This window comes from Corvus brachyrhynchos, unplaced genomic scaffold (genome assembly GCF_000691975.1).
Source record: "Corvus brachyrhynchos isolate BGI_N302 unplaced genomic scaffold, ASM69197v1 scaffold101, whole genome shotgun sequence".
Lineage (NCBI taxonomy): Eukaryota > Metazoa > Chordata > Aves > Passeriformes > Corvidae > Corvus > Corvus brachyrhynchos.
The window spans coordinates 2371857-2388430 of NW_008237239.1; the positions used below are offsets into that span (position 1 = coordinate 2371857).

General features: G+C 56.7%; 2 protein-coding genes across 3 annotated transcripts in view; one reads left to right on the top strand and one right to left on the bottom strand.

The window, feature by feature from the left end:
• Position 1: 1 nt before the first annotated feature.
• On the top strand, positions 2-13747 carry OLFML2B (olfactomedin like 2B; the record flags this gene model as incomplete). Its single annotated transcript, XM_017729580.1, has 8 exons — positions 2-61; positions 1145-1408; positions 4734-4841; positions 7816-7986; positions 9684-9912; positions 10830-11315; positions 11735-11911; positions 12195-13747. Coding segments are annotated over 8 exons (2097 nt in total), but the record flags the coding sequence as incomplete, so codon positions are not given.
• A 456-nt stretch (positions 13748-14203) lies between these two features.
• Positions 14204-16574, bottom strand: part of ATF6 (activating transcription factor 6) — a 74327-nt gene continuing 71956 nt past the window's right edge. For both annotated transcript variants that reach the window (XM_008630190.2, XM_017729690.1), the window contains exon 14: positions 14204-16369. In XM_008630190.2, the coding sequence (XP_008628412.2) occupies positions 16161-16369 (209 nt within the window). In that variant the 3' untranslated portion in view covers positions 14204-16160. The remainder of the gene's footprint in view (positions 16370-16574) is intronic.

The following is a 16574-nucleotide window of genomic DNA, read 5'->3' on the forward strand; positions in this document are numbered from 1 at the left end:
CGGGCCCTCCGCCGAGCCGCTGCAGGACGAGGCGGCCAACCAGGAGAACATCCTCTCCCAGGTACCGCGGGGGCTGCGGGGCTGCGTGCACCTCGCGGGTGCTGCACCCGCGGCGTGGGGCTGGGCACTGCCGGGAGGTGCTGTGCGCACCCTGAGGGGTGCTGGGTGATGCTGGGTGTTGTACGTGCTCGGCAGAGCTGGGCGATGCTGAGTGTACACTGTTGGCGGTGCTGGGCGATGCTGTGCTCGTCCTGGGTGGTGCTGGGTGTACACTCTCGGTGGGGCTGGGTGATGCTGTGCACTCACCCAGCACTACTGCCGAGCACTGGAGGAAGTTTATCAGCCGGCGCGCAGTGAAATCACTGAAGCCCATCTGGGAGCACTTCACAGACTCCATCCTATCATTTTTCCGGGGGAACTCAGAAAAAGGGGAACTCCTTGGGAGGAGAACTGGTGGAGCCTCTTTGTGTGCCGAGGGGAGGGATCCAGGCTCTTCCCCTGCCAGTGGGATGCGGTGGAGGTTTCTGTTAGATTTGGCTGATCAGGCTGTGTGTTATTATCTGCCCTCGGAAATGGCTAACGCAGAGACTATTGGAAACGTACCGCCAAAGTTATTTTTGTGCTTGGGCTTTCAGAAGCGCTGTCTGCAAATCTCCGTAAAGGAAATTCCTGGCATTGTATAGGGCTAATCAGAAGTACTGCTTCACCACCAGGTTACACTGCTTATATAGGGTGGCTTTCAGTCCCTCTTCCAATGTACCCTTACTCTGCTGGTAAAACAGTCTTGCTCTGGGTAGCAGGTGACTTATTTGGTCTTTTGGACACTGAGCATTAAAAGAAAGCAGGATGGGGTTTGTATTTAAAATTATTGTATGTAAAATTTAAATTTTTCATTCTGCACACAGTGGAATAAAAAATACCCTGTTGGAAGAAGCCAGTTTTTATTCCCCTGGTAGGCAGTGATTAGCTCTACGCTCTCTAGAAAGCTCCTTGGCTGGCAGATTCTGGAGAAGCTGGCCAGTTTCCTCGAGGCTCAGGGTATCCAGAGTGTCCTTGTTTGGACCTTGAGCTCTAGGCCGTGCTTGTCCCTGGCTGTGCAGGCAGAGGACGGCAGGTTTGCTAACTGCTGGTGACCTGTGCTCAGCTGTTAGGTGACTACGACAAGGTGAAGGCGGTGTCCGAAGGCTCCGACTGCCGGTGCAAATGCTTGGTCAGACCCCTGGGCCGCGGCGCCTGCCAAAGGATTAACGAAGGCGCTTTCAGAGCCGAGGATTTTTACACGGTGGAAACCATCACGTCAGGACCCAGCTGCAAGTGTGCGTGCGTGGCCCCCCCCTCGGCCCTCAACCCTTGTGAGGGCGACTTCAGGCTGAAGAAGCTGCGAGAGGCAGACAGCAGCGACCTGAAGGTAGGAGAGCAGCTTGAGCTCCTGACACTTTGGGGACAAGGAGATCTTCTGAAGCCTTTTCTTTCTGAGCTTTTTCTAAAAAAACCTTTATTTCCTAACATTTTTTTCCCTAAACCATCTCCTAGTTATATTTATATCTGCATGTTTGATATAAAAATCAAGCTCATCTTAAGGGATTGAGTCGAGCAGCTGCAGTGGATGATTCACTCAATTCATCCCGTGCTGCCTGGGGTTCACCATGGCTTTCTGTGCTGAGAGCCCAGTAGGGACTGGGCTGCTCCCTGCCCTTTGTCCAGCTCCAAATGTCCCTGGAGGACAGCTCTGATCCACTCAGCAGCTGCCAGGTCTTTTTTCTGTTGCAGAGAGGGACTCCCAAGGACCCACGCAAAAAAGCTGTTTTGGCTTCCATGGGCCAAAAGCTGCTGATGCGTCAGCATGAGGGTGTGATGCACAGCTGGCTGATGGCAGGATGGATTTGTTGTTTTAAATGCTGACACTTCTCTACTATTTAGTATTTTGTCTCTCTAGTAATGTATACCTCTTTTCCAAACGTGACAGTGTTTGTTTTAAGTACTCCTGACTTTTACTGGATGCTGGTGTGGCAGCTGGCAGCAGACCCTGCTGAGTTTTCCAGTTTGCTACCAATGTAAGGCAGCAGAAAGTGCCACTGGCTTGGTCCAATCCCGGGGAGCCCCTGGAGCGGAAGGTTGAGTGCTGGTGGCACTGGTGGCCCCGGATCCCTCTCAGGTGGGAAGGCAGGCGGCACGCGAGGCGCTGTGGGGCAGCTGCCACCGAGGCCACCACTATGGGCTTGTTCTAATTAATTTGGAGCTTGACGATGTGTTTCATCTTGTCGGACTGCAGACAGTTAGCAGCTTCTTGTCCAAGCGCCCCTGCAGCTAGGGAAGATAAACAGACACAGGCAGACAATCCATCATTCCAGGGGAAGAGGAGTCCCAGTCTGGAGTTGTTTGGTGGTCCCTCGTCTGGGGGAAAGCCAGGAGGTCCCACGTGGCCTTAGATGAGAGTCGTGAGCTCTCTGCGGTTAGGGGAGGGACACCCCCCGAGGTGACAGAGGCACTGCTGTGGTCCCTTCCCGGAGGCAGGCAGAGCTCCTGCTCCAGCAGCTCCCTGAGCTCTGCAGAGCCGGTCAGCCTGCAGAAGGAGCAGAGTGGCGTGCCTGGCTTCGCCCTTGGCTCCGGCTGCTCTTCCCACTGGGGAGCTGCTCACAGCCAGCTGTGGTGTGAAAGCCTGTCCTCTAGGAACTGGCCCCGGCTCCCCCGCTCATTTCGCAAGGACTTGCGGCCAGGCGATTTCACAAGGTTTATCCAAACACACACACACGGGGGTTTTGTTTTCTGTGCCACCAAGGTCCATCCCAGGAGCTGGGCAGCAGGATTGCTTTCCCTCCAAGCACAGAGCCCCTCCTGGGGTTGGAATCACTGGGAACAGCTGCTTCTTGTAGGAGAAGCTGGGAAGTAGTAGAGGACACAGCTCCAGTTCTTACGCCACTCATGAGGAGCAGCTCCCACAACTCCTCAGTGAGGGGCTGGGTGAGGCTATTCCATAGCTCTGAGCAGTCCCAAAGGGTTTTACTTTCTTTGCTGGTCCAACCAGCACAGCTCCTGCCCAGTCCAGCAGAAAACACATTTGTATGTTGTGTTTTACCAGACTTTCTTATGATCTGACACAAAAGCCCTGGGTACTCCACGTGTGGGAGAGCTGTGGGAAGTTCCCTCCCTTGGGTGGGCTGGAGGATGAGTCCCTGAGGGAATGGTGAGAAAGAGAGAAAAATCCAGGCAGCAGGAACATAGCCCTGGGCAACCAAACTCAGTTGAATGGCTGCACTGGTCTTCCCAGCTGAAGGTTTCAGTCCCTTTCAGACCTTTTGCAAGGTCCAGTGGGAATTCATGGACCATCAGACCACTGAGAGCCAAAGTCCACAGTGGGTGAAGGGAAGGCAGCAGTGAGTTGATAGGAACATCAGTGTGGTCTTTAGGGGAAGGTCAGCATGGTGCTAGCCGGGAGGAGCATAATCTCAGACCTATTTTTGTGAAATTGCAGCATGCTGCCTGTAGGCACAGTGGGTCTTGGTGCAGAGTCAGTGCGAGGAGGCTGTGCTCAGGATCGTTTGGAAGGAGGTTAATGCAGTCTGCAACCTTTGTGCACTGATGGAAATTCTCCAGCCTGGAGGGAAAGCGCTGGTCTCCAGTGGCTGTCTGGCAGGCTCTGTGCATTGTATTGGTCGTCTCCATCCAGCTCTCAGTGGAAAGTGGATGCATAGCCATAAAACAGCTCTTGTCTCTTAATGCTGCCATTTTATCTGGCCCCAAAAAATCTTTCCTTTGCTGTCAGCTCCACAGGGAGACTGCAGAGGCCGGGGTGGAAACTCCAAGTGCTGCCAGCAGTGCTGCCTGTGATTCTCCCATATTTATGAAGCTCTGTTGACCAGTTTGTAGCTGCTGGGAGAAAATGTCACCACCCTGTAGTAATTCCTATGCATTGAAAATCCTGCTCAGCCTTCGGGGCTGTGAAGTCTGCAGCACCACGCTGGACATGTGGGACACATGGGACTAGGGGGAGGTGGCCCAGGAGCACTTCCCACCAGTCCTGCTACGCTCAGTGTTGTCCTCTGTGGAGCAGCACCAGAAACTGGACAAAATGCAGAACAAGGGCATTGCTGTCCAGATCCCCAGGAATGGTGACCAAGGGCTGGTGCTTGCAGGACACGGGCACAGGGCTGTCTTAAATACAGAGCGTCTGTGAAATGGGTGGCTGCAGAAGAGGGCAGCATCCCTTTGATAAAATTGTTCTCCAGGAAGGGAACTGCTGCCAGGCTGGCACCGAATTTCTATTTCTTCACTCTTGCAATTTGGGAGTATTTTAAAATATTTTAACAAGTTTCTTCTTGTTCCAGGAAAAAGAGCACAGGATGGCACAAACTCAGAGTCTGATCTCAAACTGAGCTGCCTTTTTCTTGTTGCCTCTTTTGCTGGCAGTCACATCACTGGTGGAGTAGTTAAGCCTTTGGGCTTGTGGGAGAGCCTGCCTAGAGCTGGCAAAGAGAGCAGCATTTTACCTTGCTCTGCTACTAATCCCCAGCACCCAAAGCGTGCTCCTGAAGCCCTGAGGCTCTGTGGAAGTGCCGTGTGTTGCTCTGCATGCCGTGCTCTGACCAGGGCAGCAATGCAACAGGGAAAACTTGCTTTCTAATCAAAAACCACTCAGATGGGTGCATCGCCCTTGACTTTCCAGCTGAGGAAACTCTGTGGGGTGTGTTACAGCAAGTGCTGCCGCCTGACTGTGTTCTCTCCTTGCCTTGCAGCTCTCCTCCATTGTCGAGATGCTGGAAAGTGCCTTTTATGGCTTGGACCTTCTGAAGCTGCACTCAGTCACAACTAAGCTGGTGGGGCGGGTGGAGAAGCTCGAGGAGGTGAGTCCTGCTCTCAGTGTCCTTGCCCTTGGTGGGACGGGCCTCCTATCAAGTTCCTGCTGCCTTTGGTGCATTTAGAGTCGCGTTGCTTGGGAAGAAATGTTAATTAAACATTTGGCTGAAACTAAACCAGACCAGACTTGGATGTCTGAACTAGACCGGACCACAGGCAGTGCCCAGTGCATCCCCCACCCCATCAGCCTTGCCTGACCCTCTCCAGCTCTCCCAGTCCCTCAGGGCCCGGACTGGGAGCAGGATCCCAGCTGTGGCCTCACCAGGAGCAGCATCTCCTTTGGGTCAGAAGGCCCTGCTGTTAAGTTTTTCCTCCTCTCGGTTTTACTTGTGTGCTGGTGCGATGGTTGCTCTCAACCAGGAGCTTTTGTGCTGTTTGATGTGGGGGCGACAGGTTCAGGACTGGTGCAGGGGTACACTCAGCAGGACTGTGGGGAGCCAAGGAGCTCAGATTCCTGAAGGACCAAGTTACATCTTGGCCTGTGTTAAAAAAGAGCAGAGCCCTCAACCTTCCATTTTATTTTAGAGCAGACTTCCAGTGAAATAATTTTCACTTCCATACAGTTTAATATTTCTTTGGCTAGCACAGCGTAGGGTTTGCAGTTTAAGCTGTGCTCAGCTATGTAGACACAGGGTTGCCAGATTAAATACTGGAGTTTTCTCCCGTGGTCCGTATCTGGGATGGTAATTCCACATTCTTGTCGGAGTGGAGCAGTCCTGTTCATCTCCAGCCAGGAGGCGAGAGGCAATGATTTATAAAGCCAAAATTCCGCTTGCAAAGTGTTTTGGGAAGGCACGGTGTGCTCCATCCTGGGGTCAGGAAGGAGACAGCTGAGGGGAGCACGCTTGCCTGGGGGGCTCTGGATTTCCAAGCATGGAAATTGACCCAAAAGGGGTTTTGAGGTCTGAAAATAACAAAGCACCAATGTTCCCCTTTGCAGTCCCACCCTCTTCCTGTGGTTCAGTGTGTTCTCCAGTCGTTACTTGGGTTTGCCAAGGGATTATTTCAGGTGGGGTTATCACTGCGCTCTGCTGCAGTACCACAGTGGCCCTGCCTACCAGCCAATTTCTTCAGGGGGGTTCAGAGCCAGCAGCGCTGGTGGCACACTGGGCACGTGGGGTGACCTTTGTGGCCTGGTCACTCTGCTCACAGCCTGTCGCAGGGAGGCAGATGGGCAGAAAGCTCTGTGGGGCTGAAGTACTTTGGCCAGAGATGGAGCTGTAGAGGTGTAGGAGCTGGGAATTCACAGGCTGGGATCTTTAATTTCCCAGAAGTGCAGCTGCAGGATCATATAAAAGCAGCTGAAGCTGCCTGCAGGCACTTGGACAGGATGGAGGAAGACAGGAAAGGCCTGGGTTAGAAGGAGATTGCCCAGTGCTCCGGGGCAGAGCCGAGGTGATGCAGGCAGCAGGTGTGAAATGCCTCCTGCTGCTGGCTTAGCATGGAAATTCCTGTTGGGAGGATGTGGAGGAGGATCACACCCTGCATCAGCCTTGGGGTCTGACACAGTGGACAGCTGAGATGCTGAACTGGAGCCTGGCATGGCTTCAAAGCGTCGCCCTCCCAGGCGGGTGTGCTTTTGGCAGCTGCTCCCCGGCGCAGCAGCTGAGCAGCCTCCAGCAGCATCACAGGCCAGGCTTTGGTGCTGGTTCTCCACTCAAGGGGAGGCAAATTCTATCCCTAACAGGTCATTAGCCAAACATTACACAGGAGAAGCGATAAGGGCACAAGGCTGTTGGAATCAGTCATCCTCTCCAAAGGAGGATGGTGTTGAAAGCTGCTCCTGCAGTGCTCCTGGGGGAGCATTGTGAGATCCCCTGTCGCTCTGCTTACTGCGGCAAAACGCTTGCTGAAGCATCCCTGCGTCACTGGACTCGGCCTCCAAATGTCCTGGTAAATCTGTGTGTCTCATGACTCCTGGGTAAAGACTGGGAATTCAGATGCCTGTGGAGGGAGCTGGGGGTTAACCCCTCTGTTTTTGCAGAGATTAGAGGGTTTCATGAGTTCTATCCAGTATAACAAGGTGTTTTAGACAGATGGTGTCAGTAGAGGGAAGGAACCCTCAATCCTTGGTCCATGGAGTGCCTTGTCTAGCAAGGCAGCTCCTCTGCTTTGTCTTTAGCTCACAGCTGTCGCATCAGCTGGCAATTCTGAGGTCACAGATGGAGGTCACGGTGGGTTTTAGGAGAAATTAATGGCAGGACAGATTGTAAATGAAGGATCAGGGTAACCACCCCCAGTGCCTGTGCTAAAGTGCTTTGACTGATGTGCCACCTATCCAAAGCAGTTGCTGTTTGATGTGTAGAAGCCCAAGGAGTGATGAGCAGAGACTGCAACAATCCTTTGGGTCCAGGGTGTGCCTGTACACCCTGCCTTGGGTCCAGGCTGGGGGACTGAGAAGGGCAAGGGGTTTTGCCTGCTGGATGAGCTGCAGCCAGCCCCAGCTCCCTCCTGGTCACTTGACAGCTCTCTGAGGGTCACTGGCTCTTGTCCTGTCCCCAGATTCTCAGATTCTGTGGGAGCAGAGGGTGTTGGGGAAGAGCAGTCCCTGAGTGCAGGCACTGTGTGGCCAGACCAGGAAATTGAGATTAATAAATGCAAGATGAACTTGCTGCCACAGGCCAAGGACACCAGGATGACTGAAGGTGTTTCAGCTTATCTTTTCCTTCTGTGAGCCGGTGAGTGTGGCTGAAGATGGGGGTTGAAGAACCTCAAGGCCACTCTCCTGCTCCATGGGAACCTGTGGCAAAGTGTGGATCTGGGATGTGCACACCAGGGATGGAGTTCCTGGATCCCACTGGGGTCAGGGGCATCTTCTTAGCAGCTGAAGTGCCCAGCCCCATGGAGAATCCCCAGCAGTGAGCCCAGGATGGCAGCACAGAGCTCCAGGGCTGTGGTTTGGGGGCCGCAGAACATCCCTTGTGGTTAAGTGGGGTAAAGTCTCCTCTCTCTCTTTTCTAGGGCATGTCCAGGAACTTCACGCAGGAAGGCCAGCGGGCAGGAGCCAGCGGGGAGGAGGATCTGCAGGATCCCCCTGGCAGGGAAAACTGTTCCAGCCTCCTCACCAACAGCCTGGCCGACATTGAGAGCTCTCTGCAGCGGGATGCTGAGGCTGCCTACACTCACTCAGAGGTACAGCTACGCAGGCACAGCTCGGTGTCACTTCTGCTGCTCAAGCCAGCCCTGGGCTGTCTCCTGGATGTGGTAACTAGCCTGGGGTGGTTTTCTCCGCGGCTAGAGCGACCCTGTTTGTGTGCCCCCGACTCCAGTCTGCGCGTCTCGGCACAGCCCAGCTGCTGCTGGGACGGGATGTAGGTGGAAACAGAGGGAGGCTGCTCCCTCGGCCTCCCCCCTTCCCACGGGGCTGTTGGTTTTCGAGGTCAGCGGTGGCTGAGCTGCTTGGAAAGCGTGATGTCATTGCGGGGCCGGCTGGGAAGCGGTGGGAAACTCAGAGCCTTTGATTAGAAGGGCTTGGGGCTCGGTGGAGGGACAGCCTGTCGCCTGCCTTCCCTCCCTCCCTCCCTGCCAGGCAATTACCCCTCCACCGCCAGCCCCTGCGCCTGGCCGGCTCTGGGCAGAGGCTTGGGCATCCTCCTGGCCCTGGCATCCTCCTGGCTCGGGCACCCAGCACCACACCGTGGGGTCTGCCCAGCAAGGGGACATCCTCTGCCTGTGGCAGCACTTTCTGTGCAGCCTCAGACAGGGGTGAGCGGGGTGTTTTGGGAAAAGTTCTGTCCAGGGTGTCCTGAAGTTCTTGCTGCTTCAGTGGTGCTATCTAGGGTGGCCCGTGCTCCTCTGATCCCTGCTGGGCAACTCCTGGAGCATCCTGCCCTCACCCCAGTGTCCTGCTACAGGGCAGTGGGAGGTGTCTGGCAGGGGGGGGACAGTTAGTGTGTCATTTCCAGCTCAAACAGGGGTGCTCAGCTCCAGAGGATGGCAACAGCCTGCACTTGACCCCACCCCTGCGCTGCGGATGCTGTGGGGATGGGCTCCCTGAGCCCTGGTGGGGTCAGGGCTGGGCTCCCACACGCACACTGTGTGTCAGCAGGCAGGGAAGTGGCACCAGCCGTGCCGTGCCATGCCGTGCCAGCGCTCTCTGCCCCAGGGAGAGCCGTGCCCAGGCGGGGTGTCCGGCCATGCTCCCAGCCCCACTCCCCTGCTCCCCACGCCGTGAGCTGAGCAGCTGCTGCCTGCTGGAGAGGAGCCAGCCCCGGCCAGGCAGGGGAGCGGAGCGTGGGGCTTTTATTACCCCGAGTGACCTCATTTCCCAATATTCCACTTTTCTCGCTGCTAATTGCAGCAGGGCCCATCTTCTCAGCCAAATGGGCATGGCTTCAACCCTCGGGCTGGCTTTCCGATTTCCTTTAATGAGATGAAATCCTTCAGACCTGAGCTGCAGCAGCTGGTCCCTGCCCTGGGGGCTTCCTGGTCCTTGCCTTGGGAGGTTCCCGCTCCTGCTGGGAAGGTGCCTTCAGCCTCTCTGCCCTGTGAGAGCTCAGTGCACATTGCACACTCTGCAGATCAGCTGCTGGAACCGGCCCCTGGCATGCCAGGGAGTGAGCCCTGCTCTGCCTGCCTGCCCTGCATCCCTGAATCCCACATCCTGGGCCTTATGGACCCCTGAGTCCTGGAATGGCAGGGTGGCACCAAGAATATGGAGGAGCAGCTCTGCTGTCTCCTGGAGGGTTTCTCATGGCAGAATGGACTGAGGGAGACCCTGAGGAAGGAGGGAGCTCAGATCCTCCTACCCAGCATGGGGCTGTGCAGCCTGACCTGCCCTGTCGCCAAAACATGGTGTTTCTGGTAACAACCTCCTGTGTCTCTTCCAGGGAAAATATGAAGAAAGATTCCTGAAGGATGAAACTATCTCCCAGCAGATCAACTCTGTGGAATCCCTCCCGGAGCTGCACCTCTCTCTGGAGGACAAGAAGCCTGAGCAGCTCTTGCAGAGGAAGCTGCGGGTGAGGAGCCGGCCTCCTTCCAAGCCCACCATTGTCCGAGGGGTCACCTACTACAAAGCCCAGTCCACCGAGTCAGAGAATGACATCGAGGAGCAACGTGAGTTGGGTATGCAGCCATGGTTGGTGGGATGGCTGGCTGCATCCTGCCGCAAACCAGTGCCTCATCCCCTGGGAATGTGTGGGCAAAGCCAGTGGGCGCAGCAGGGGGAGGTGGGACAGCTGGTACCTCACTGCTGTGCAGCCTTTGAGCTGTGTCTGTGGAGCAGTGCAGCATTGTTATTCCATGGAAAATCACTGCTAGCTAAGGAAATAGGTCACTGCTTTGGTTCAAAACACCCAGCATCAACACCTTTCCAGAAGTAAATGGAGGTTTATTAAATGTGTTCGTGTTTCAAATCCGCCTGCCCAATGGCATCCCGTGAGGTTTGTGCTGTGGAAGGCAGCTCGGAGCTCACAGCCCTGGCTGTGGTGGGAGCAGGGGCTGAGCCCTCAGGGACCAGCAGAGTGGGCAGCATGGGCAGAAGGACAAACACCCTCGCTGTGCAAATTGACTTAGCAGAAAGGTTGTCCAGCCCTGCCCTGCAGGGGGGGCTTTGTGAGCCCCTGGACATGAGGAGGAGCAAAGGGTGCCCATCCTGGCTGGGGAGCCCCAGTGGTCCCCGTGGCCTGGCTGAGGTACCTGCTTTGGCATCCCGGGTTAGGTAGGTGGGATCTGGTTGGGAATGAAGCTGGGTCTCCATCCTGCCCAGTCAGTCTCTGGGATGTGTCAGGGGAGAATTGCTCTCCATCACCTCCTGCTCTCCCAGCCTGAGGTGGTGGATGTGGCTGTGATGGTCTCGCTCACCTCCTGACACAGGCGCTGTCAGGCTGTGCAGTTCAGCCCTTCTCTGAGGGGACATGGAGAGGGATTTAGTACCAGACAGCCTGCAGGGGTGGGCAAGGAGCCAGCTGGAGGGGCTGTGGGGGACTGGCTCCCCTTGCTGCGGGGCTGACCCCTGTGCCTGTGTTTGGCAGCGGACGAGCTGTTCAGCGGGGACAACACGGTGGACCTGCTGATCGAGGACCAGCTCCTGAGGCCCAGCAGCAGGGCGGGCGAGGCCGTGAGGAAGCCCTCCCCGGTGGGGTGGCCGCCCACCCCTGGCAGCACTCCCACCACCCTGCCAGCCGCTGGCACTGCTGTGACGGCCACAGGGCCCCCGTCCCCTGCCCCACCGGACCCCACCGCTGTGAGCTGGCTGACCCCCACCCCAGAGACCGTGACTGCCCCGGCAGGGCTGGCGGAGGAGGGGACCCCACAGCTAGCGGCAGCCTTGGCCAGCACAGTGGTGGCCACAGCCATGGAGAACCTGCCCGTGGCCACCCTCACTGGAGGCTGGGGGGACATGGAGAGCAGCCCAGGAGCTTGGGTACAGGCGAACACCCCCGCGACACTGGTCAGCCCGGCCATCCCTGCCACCCCAAAGGAGGGCCTGGAGGAGGAGGACATCAGGAACATCATTGGTGAGTGCCTGCAGGTCCTGCACCCATCCAGCTGTGTGTGTGGGGGCTGGCTGGTGCCCACAGTGTGTCCTGCTAAGCAAAGCATACCTGGATTTGGTTGCAGGTGGGAGGTGTCATGGAGATGGTGGCTGGGCAGCACTTCACTGGGGTGCCAAGTTTACTTATGAACTCTGGAACCTACTGGAGTTTCCTCCCACCTTTAGGGGCTGGGCTGGGCAGGGCAAAGAGACAGGACCTGAGGCAGCCAGCAGCCTCAGCTGGAGCAGGAACATGGCTGAGGCTGTGGGGAGATGTTTGCGGTTGAAGCTACACCAGGACGGCAGGGGGTACCTGCTGGGTGAGGAAGGGGCTGGAGGGGGGTGATGCCTCCAAGGTCAATGTGGCCACCCTGCCTCTGGCCTCACAAGCTGCCCACGCAGGGCGCTGCAAGGACACGCTGTCCACCATCTCGGGGCCCACCACCCAGAACACCTATGGGCGCAATGAGGGAGCCTGGATGAAGGACCCCCTGGCCCGGGAGGACAGGATCTATGTCACCAACTACTACTACGGGAACACGCTGGTGGAGTTCAGGAACCTCGACAATTTCAAGCAAGGTGGGTCTGCACTGTCTCTGATAGCATGCTAGCCACCACTCAGCTGATCCAAGTAGCATGCTCGTTCCTGGGGATACTACATCGTGGGGGGATGATCTGCCTGGGGACCATCCCCTCTAGGGTGCTGGCACCTGACATGGGGGGTTCAGAGCATGGGACAGGTCAGGCTGTGGCTGGTGGCCAGGGAGGGAGTGCAGGCAGAGCTGGAGGCAGAGGGTGCTGAGGCATGGCCACCCGCCCCACAGCAAAGGGAGGGTCTCACCAGCCAGTGTCTGCCCTGCAGGTCGCTGGAGCAACTCCTACAAGCTCCCGTACAGCTGGATTGGGACAGGGCACGTTGTCTACAATGGCTCCTTCTACTACAACCGGGCCTTCACACGCAACATCATCAAGTACGACCTGAAGCAGCGCTACGTGGCTGCCTGGGCCATGCTGCACGATGTGGCCTACGAGGAGTCCACCCCGTGGCGGTGGCGAGGCCACTCGGATGTGGACTTTGCTGTGGACGAGAATGGCCTGTGGGTTATCTACCCGGCCATCAGCTATGAGGGCTTCAACCAGGAGGTGATCGTGCTGAGCAAGCTGAACGCGGCTGACCTCAGCACCCAGAAGGAGACCACGTGGCGGACGGGGCTGCGGAAGAACTTCTACGGGAACTGCTTTGTCATCTGTGGGGTCCTTTATGCAGTCGACAGCTACAACAAGAGGAACGCCAACATCTCCTACGCCTTTGACACGCACACCAACACGCAGATCATCCCCAGGCTGCTCTTTGAGAACGAATACGCCTACACCACGCAAATAGACTATAACCCCAAGGACCGCCTGCTCTACGCCTGGGACAATGGCCACCAAGTCACCTACCATGTCATCTTTGCCTACTGAGACCCCCCACCACAGTGGGGCACTGCGAGCCAGGGGCCACCAGCACCTTTTATTATTATTTTTATTGTTATTATTGTTATTTTGTACAAATTGAAGAGTAAATGATGGGTTTTGTTTCAAGCTGGTTTTTCATGGCGGATTGTAGATCAATCCCCAGGCCAGAACCACCTCCTTCGTCTTTGCTGTATCCTTGCTTCTGATTTTCCTTCCCAGGGGAAGGAGGTTCTCCTTTGGAAGGGCAGCCCCGGCTCTCCTGCCCAGGGAAGAGGAGGTGGCCCAGCCACAGTCCTCCTGATGATGTTTTTAGCTAAAGATGATCAGCAAGACACCCTGAACCAGTGCAAAGCTGCACGCACCAGGTCCCAGTGGGATGCTGATGCCTGCCTGTCCTGGTGGAGGACCTGCATGTCCCATGGGAATGTCCCGTCTCTCAGGACCATCTTCCCAGCTGGCGGCCAGCAGGCCCTTTGGAGATCCTGCTGTACAACGGGGCTGTGAGCACAGCTCCAGCAGCCCCTGGTGCTGGTACTTACGCCGAGGACTGTCCCCTCCAGCCGGGGCTCTGCTCTTTGCAGGCCGCTCTGGGGGCTGGGCGCACCCTGAACCCTGACTCATGCCTGGAGGGAGCTGGCGGCGGGAGGGGGATGCTGTAAATAAGTGTAGATGGCTTTTGTTTGTTCATTTTGTAACCCAAAGTAGTCCCCCTTGGCAGTTGCTGGGTGAAGGCTCTACTCAGCTGGGTGCTGGGCTGCCTGGGCACGGGCTGGGGAGCCCTGGGGGCTGGTGGAGCCCTCGCTGTGCCACTCCATCTCCTACATTCCCTCTCAGGTCCCTGCCCACCCTGGTCCTGGACCATCAGGATCCCCTCACAGGGGCACAGCCCTTGCCCTCCTGCCCAGCAGCATCTTGTATTTACCTGCTGTCAGTAATAAAGGATCCAGTACCTTCGCAGCTGTTCGGGGCATTCTTTGGCTCTGGTTCACCCTCTGCGTGCATGAAAATGCACAGGGCTTTTTGGGTGGGTTTTGTTTCGTTTGGGGAGAGCCAGTTTACACACCAGATGGGGACAAATCCCAGAGGGCTTTAGGCTGCTTGGGACCGGCACTGGGGCAGGGTGACATGGCCATGTCCTGCCCTGAGCAGAGCTTGTCTCTGACACCTCAAGTTGTCCTCAGGTCACTCAGGCTGCAGTAAGACCCTCATGGGCTCCTCTGCCAGGCTCTGGGTGAGCAGCTTGTGTAGCATGCCCCCTCTGCAGCAGCAGGAGGGGGACTGGGTACATGTGCCATGCGCAGTGCCAACACTGTGCCAAGCAGAGCCACACTGCAGCCTAAGAGATGGCAGGCACAGGACAGGTGTCCCCGTAATTTGCCTAAGGAAAACAGCATTAACAAGCACAATAATAAATATTAGTAATAAATAAAAGAAGGATTTTATTGCCTTCAGTACTAGGGACACAGAGAACAGAATTACACAGGATGAGAGATGCTCTCCACCACCAGAGCCCAAGAGTGCTGGCTGAGGATGTGGTGCCGCAGCAGTCCTGAGCCCCCACCCCCCCACCAGCAGCCCTTCCCCAAATGCCAGGCTGTGCCGCTCCCAGCCACCACCTCCAGCCCCTCCCCAGCTCCCTGGCAGCAAATGCCCCCCAGAACAGCCAGCCGCCCCCACCCACGGCCGTGGGGGAGCCGCGTGCCTCTGGCTGGGGCACTGCTGGGGTTTTGGACTATTGTGTGAGCTGGCCCACAGTCAGGTGGGCTGGGGCCAGGAAAATGAACTGGTGCAAGGAGAGCAGCCAAACCCCTGGCTGAGCCCGGCTGCTTCCCAGCAGCGCGAGCGCCGAGAGGACGGGAGGCAAAGGGCCTGCGCCGAGGACGTGGCAAAGGGCACAGCTTTTCCATGGTGTTGCAAGGCACATACTTCACAGGGGTGTATTGCTCCTCATCCTCCTCCTCACTGCCCCTGGAGCTGTTTGTCTTGCTGCAGGATCAACCTTTATTTCCTAACAGCCACACACACACATACACTAATAATAATAATTAAAAACCCCACATGAGCCAGTTAGTGCTCACACCATGAAGGAAAGGCAGCTGGCTGGCAAACTGAAGCCCATCATATTCTGTGCGAACTGCAGAGGGGAAAAAAAATAACGTAACAACATGCTGAAGTCATTATGCAAGGCTGATGCTCTGCTGGCGGCTCATCCCAGCTGAGCACCAGTGTGCTGGAGCTCCTGGGCCCAGCTCTGGCCTGGGGCTCGGCCAACTAACATGGGATCAATGAACAGAGCTCCACAGACACTCTGGAATGGCAGCAGTTGGCTGCACTCAGTGTTTGGGGCAAATGGAATGTTCCCCCAGTGCCCAGCGGGTGGCTGTCAGTGCTGGCGAGGCAGAGAGGGGTGGGTGTGTGGGGCTTGAGTGTGTGACCTGTGTGGGGCTTCAGGAGAAGGTGCTGTGGCTGTGTCCCATGGAACTGAAGCAGCCCCTCTGCCCCAGCAGGGCCAGTGCTGCTCCACAGGCTGTTGTTAGCAGTGAAAAGTATTAAATAGCACAGACAAAAAACTCACTCAAACAAAAACCAGGAAGAAAAGAAAAAAACCCTAAACTCAAAAAACCTAAACTTCACAAATGCATCTGCTGCGTGAAATCACTTCCCTTGGGCCAAGCCTTCAGCCATGCAGCCATGAGGGCTGGGGCAGGCAGCAGCAGGATCCTGGAGAGCCAGGTGAGGGGTGGGCAGTGTCTCAGAGGCAGCCCAGGCCCCGGGGCAGTGCAGGTTGTTCTGTCTGTAGTGCTTTAGTGGTAAGTGCGGGCTCCCACTGCCCTCCTGGGTGGCTGGGGCTGGGCTGCCCCTCCACACTGCTGCATCCCAGGGCTTTCAGCTGAGAGAAGCTGCACAGGCAGGGATTTGGGCAGGGACTGATGAGGAGTGGGGCTGTCTGGTCAGGCCCAGCACCTGCAGGGGGGAGCTGGACACTGCTTCCTCCTGCTGCCCGGGCACACCGCAGTGAGAGAGGCCTGGGTGTCTGCTGTGATGTCTCTGGTTCACCTCCGGCAGCCTAACAGGGACAAAAATTAAAAACAACCCACAATTTTGGACAGTGCATAAGTAGCAAGGATGGCCTGTGTCCCCCCATGCTGCATGGGGCCCCCAGGACTGTCCCTGGCAAGGAGCCAGATGAGCTGCATAATCCCAAGGCAGGATGTGGCCACTGGGTAGGGTCAGGCACAGGAATGGGCTAAAGGGGACTGTCCCTGCCGTGCCCACGTGCCAGAAGCCCCAGGACCTGCCAGGGAAGGGGCTCAGGCTGGCGGCAGGACCTGCTGCATGCCGGGCGCTCCCCTGTGCACTGTCACAGGAGCTACTGCAGGGATTTGACAATGGCCCTCAGGGCATGGGGCGTCTCTGGGACTGAGGGGGACGAGCTGTAGAAGGTGCCGGTGTGATTTCTGCGCTGCTCTCGGAGGTACGGAGGGACAGAGGAACTTTTGATGTGGAGGATCCTGGTGTCCATCACCTCGCAGTCAATCTGCATCATCACCTCATAGTCCTGCCCATTGATCACATTCTCTGCAAAAGTAAGGATTAAGAAAAAAGGTCAGAGGTAGCCCTGCAAGCCAGGGATCCAACAACACTAAAAGCAGAGCTTTCTGGGCCTTTTTTCGTCTGGAGCAGGAGCTGCAGTGGGGGAACTCCCTTTCTGCAGCTGCGCACATGGAGCTCCATCTCACACAGCAGAGCCCCAGACTGCTCGTGACACCTCAAAGAGCCCAGA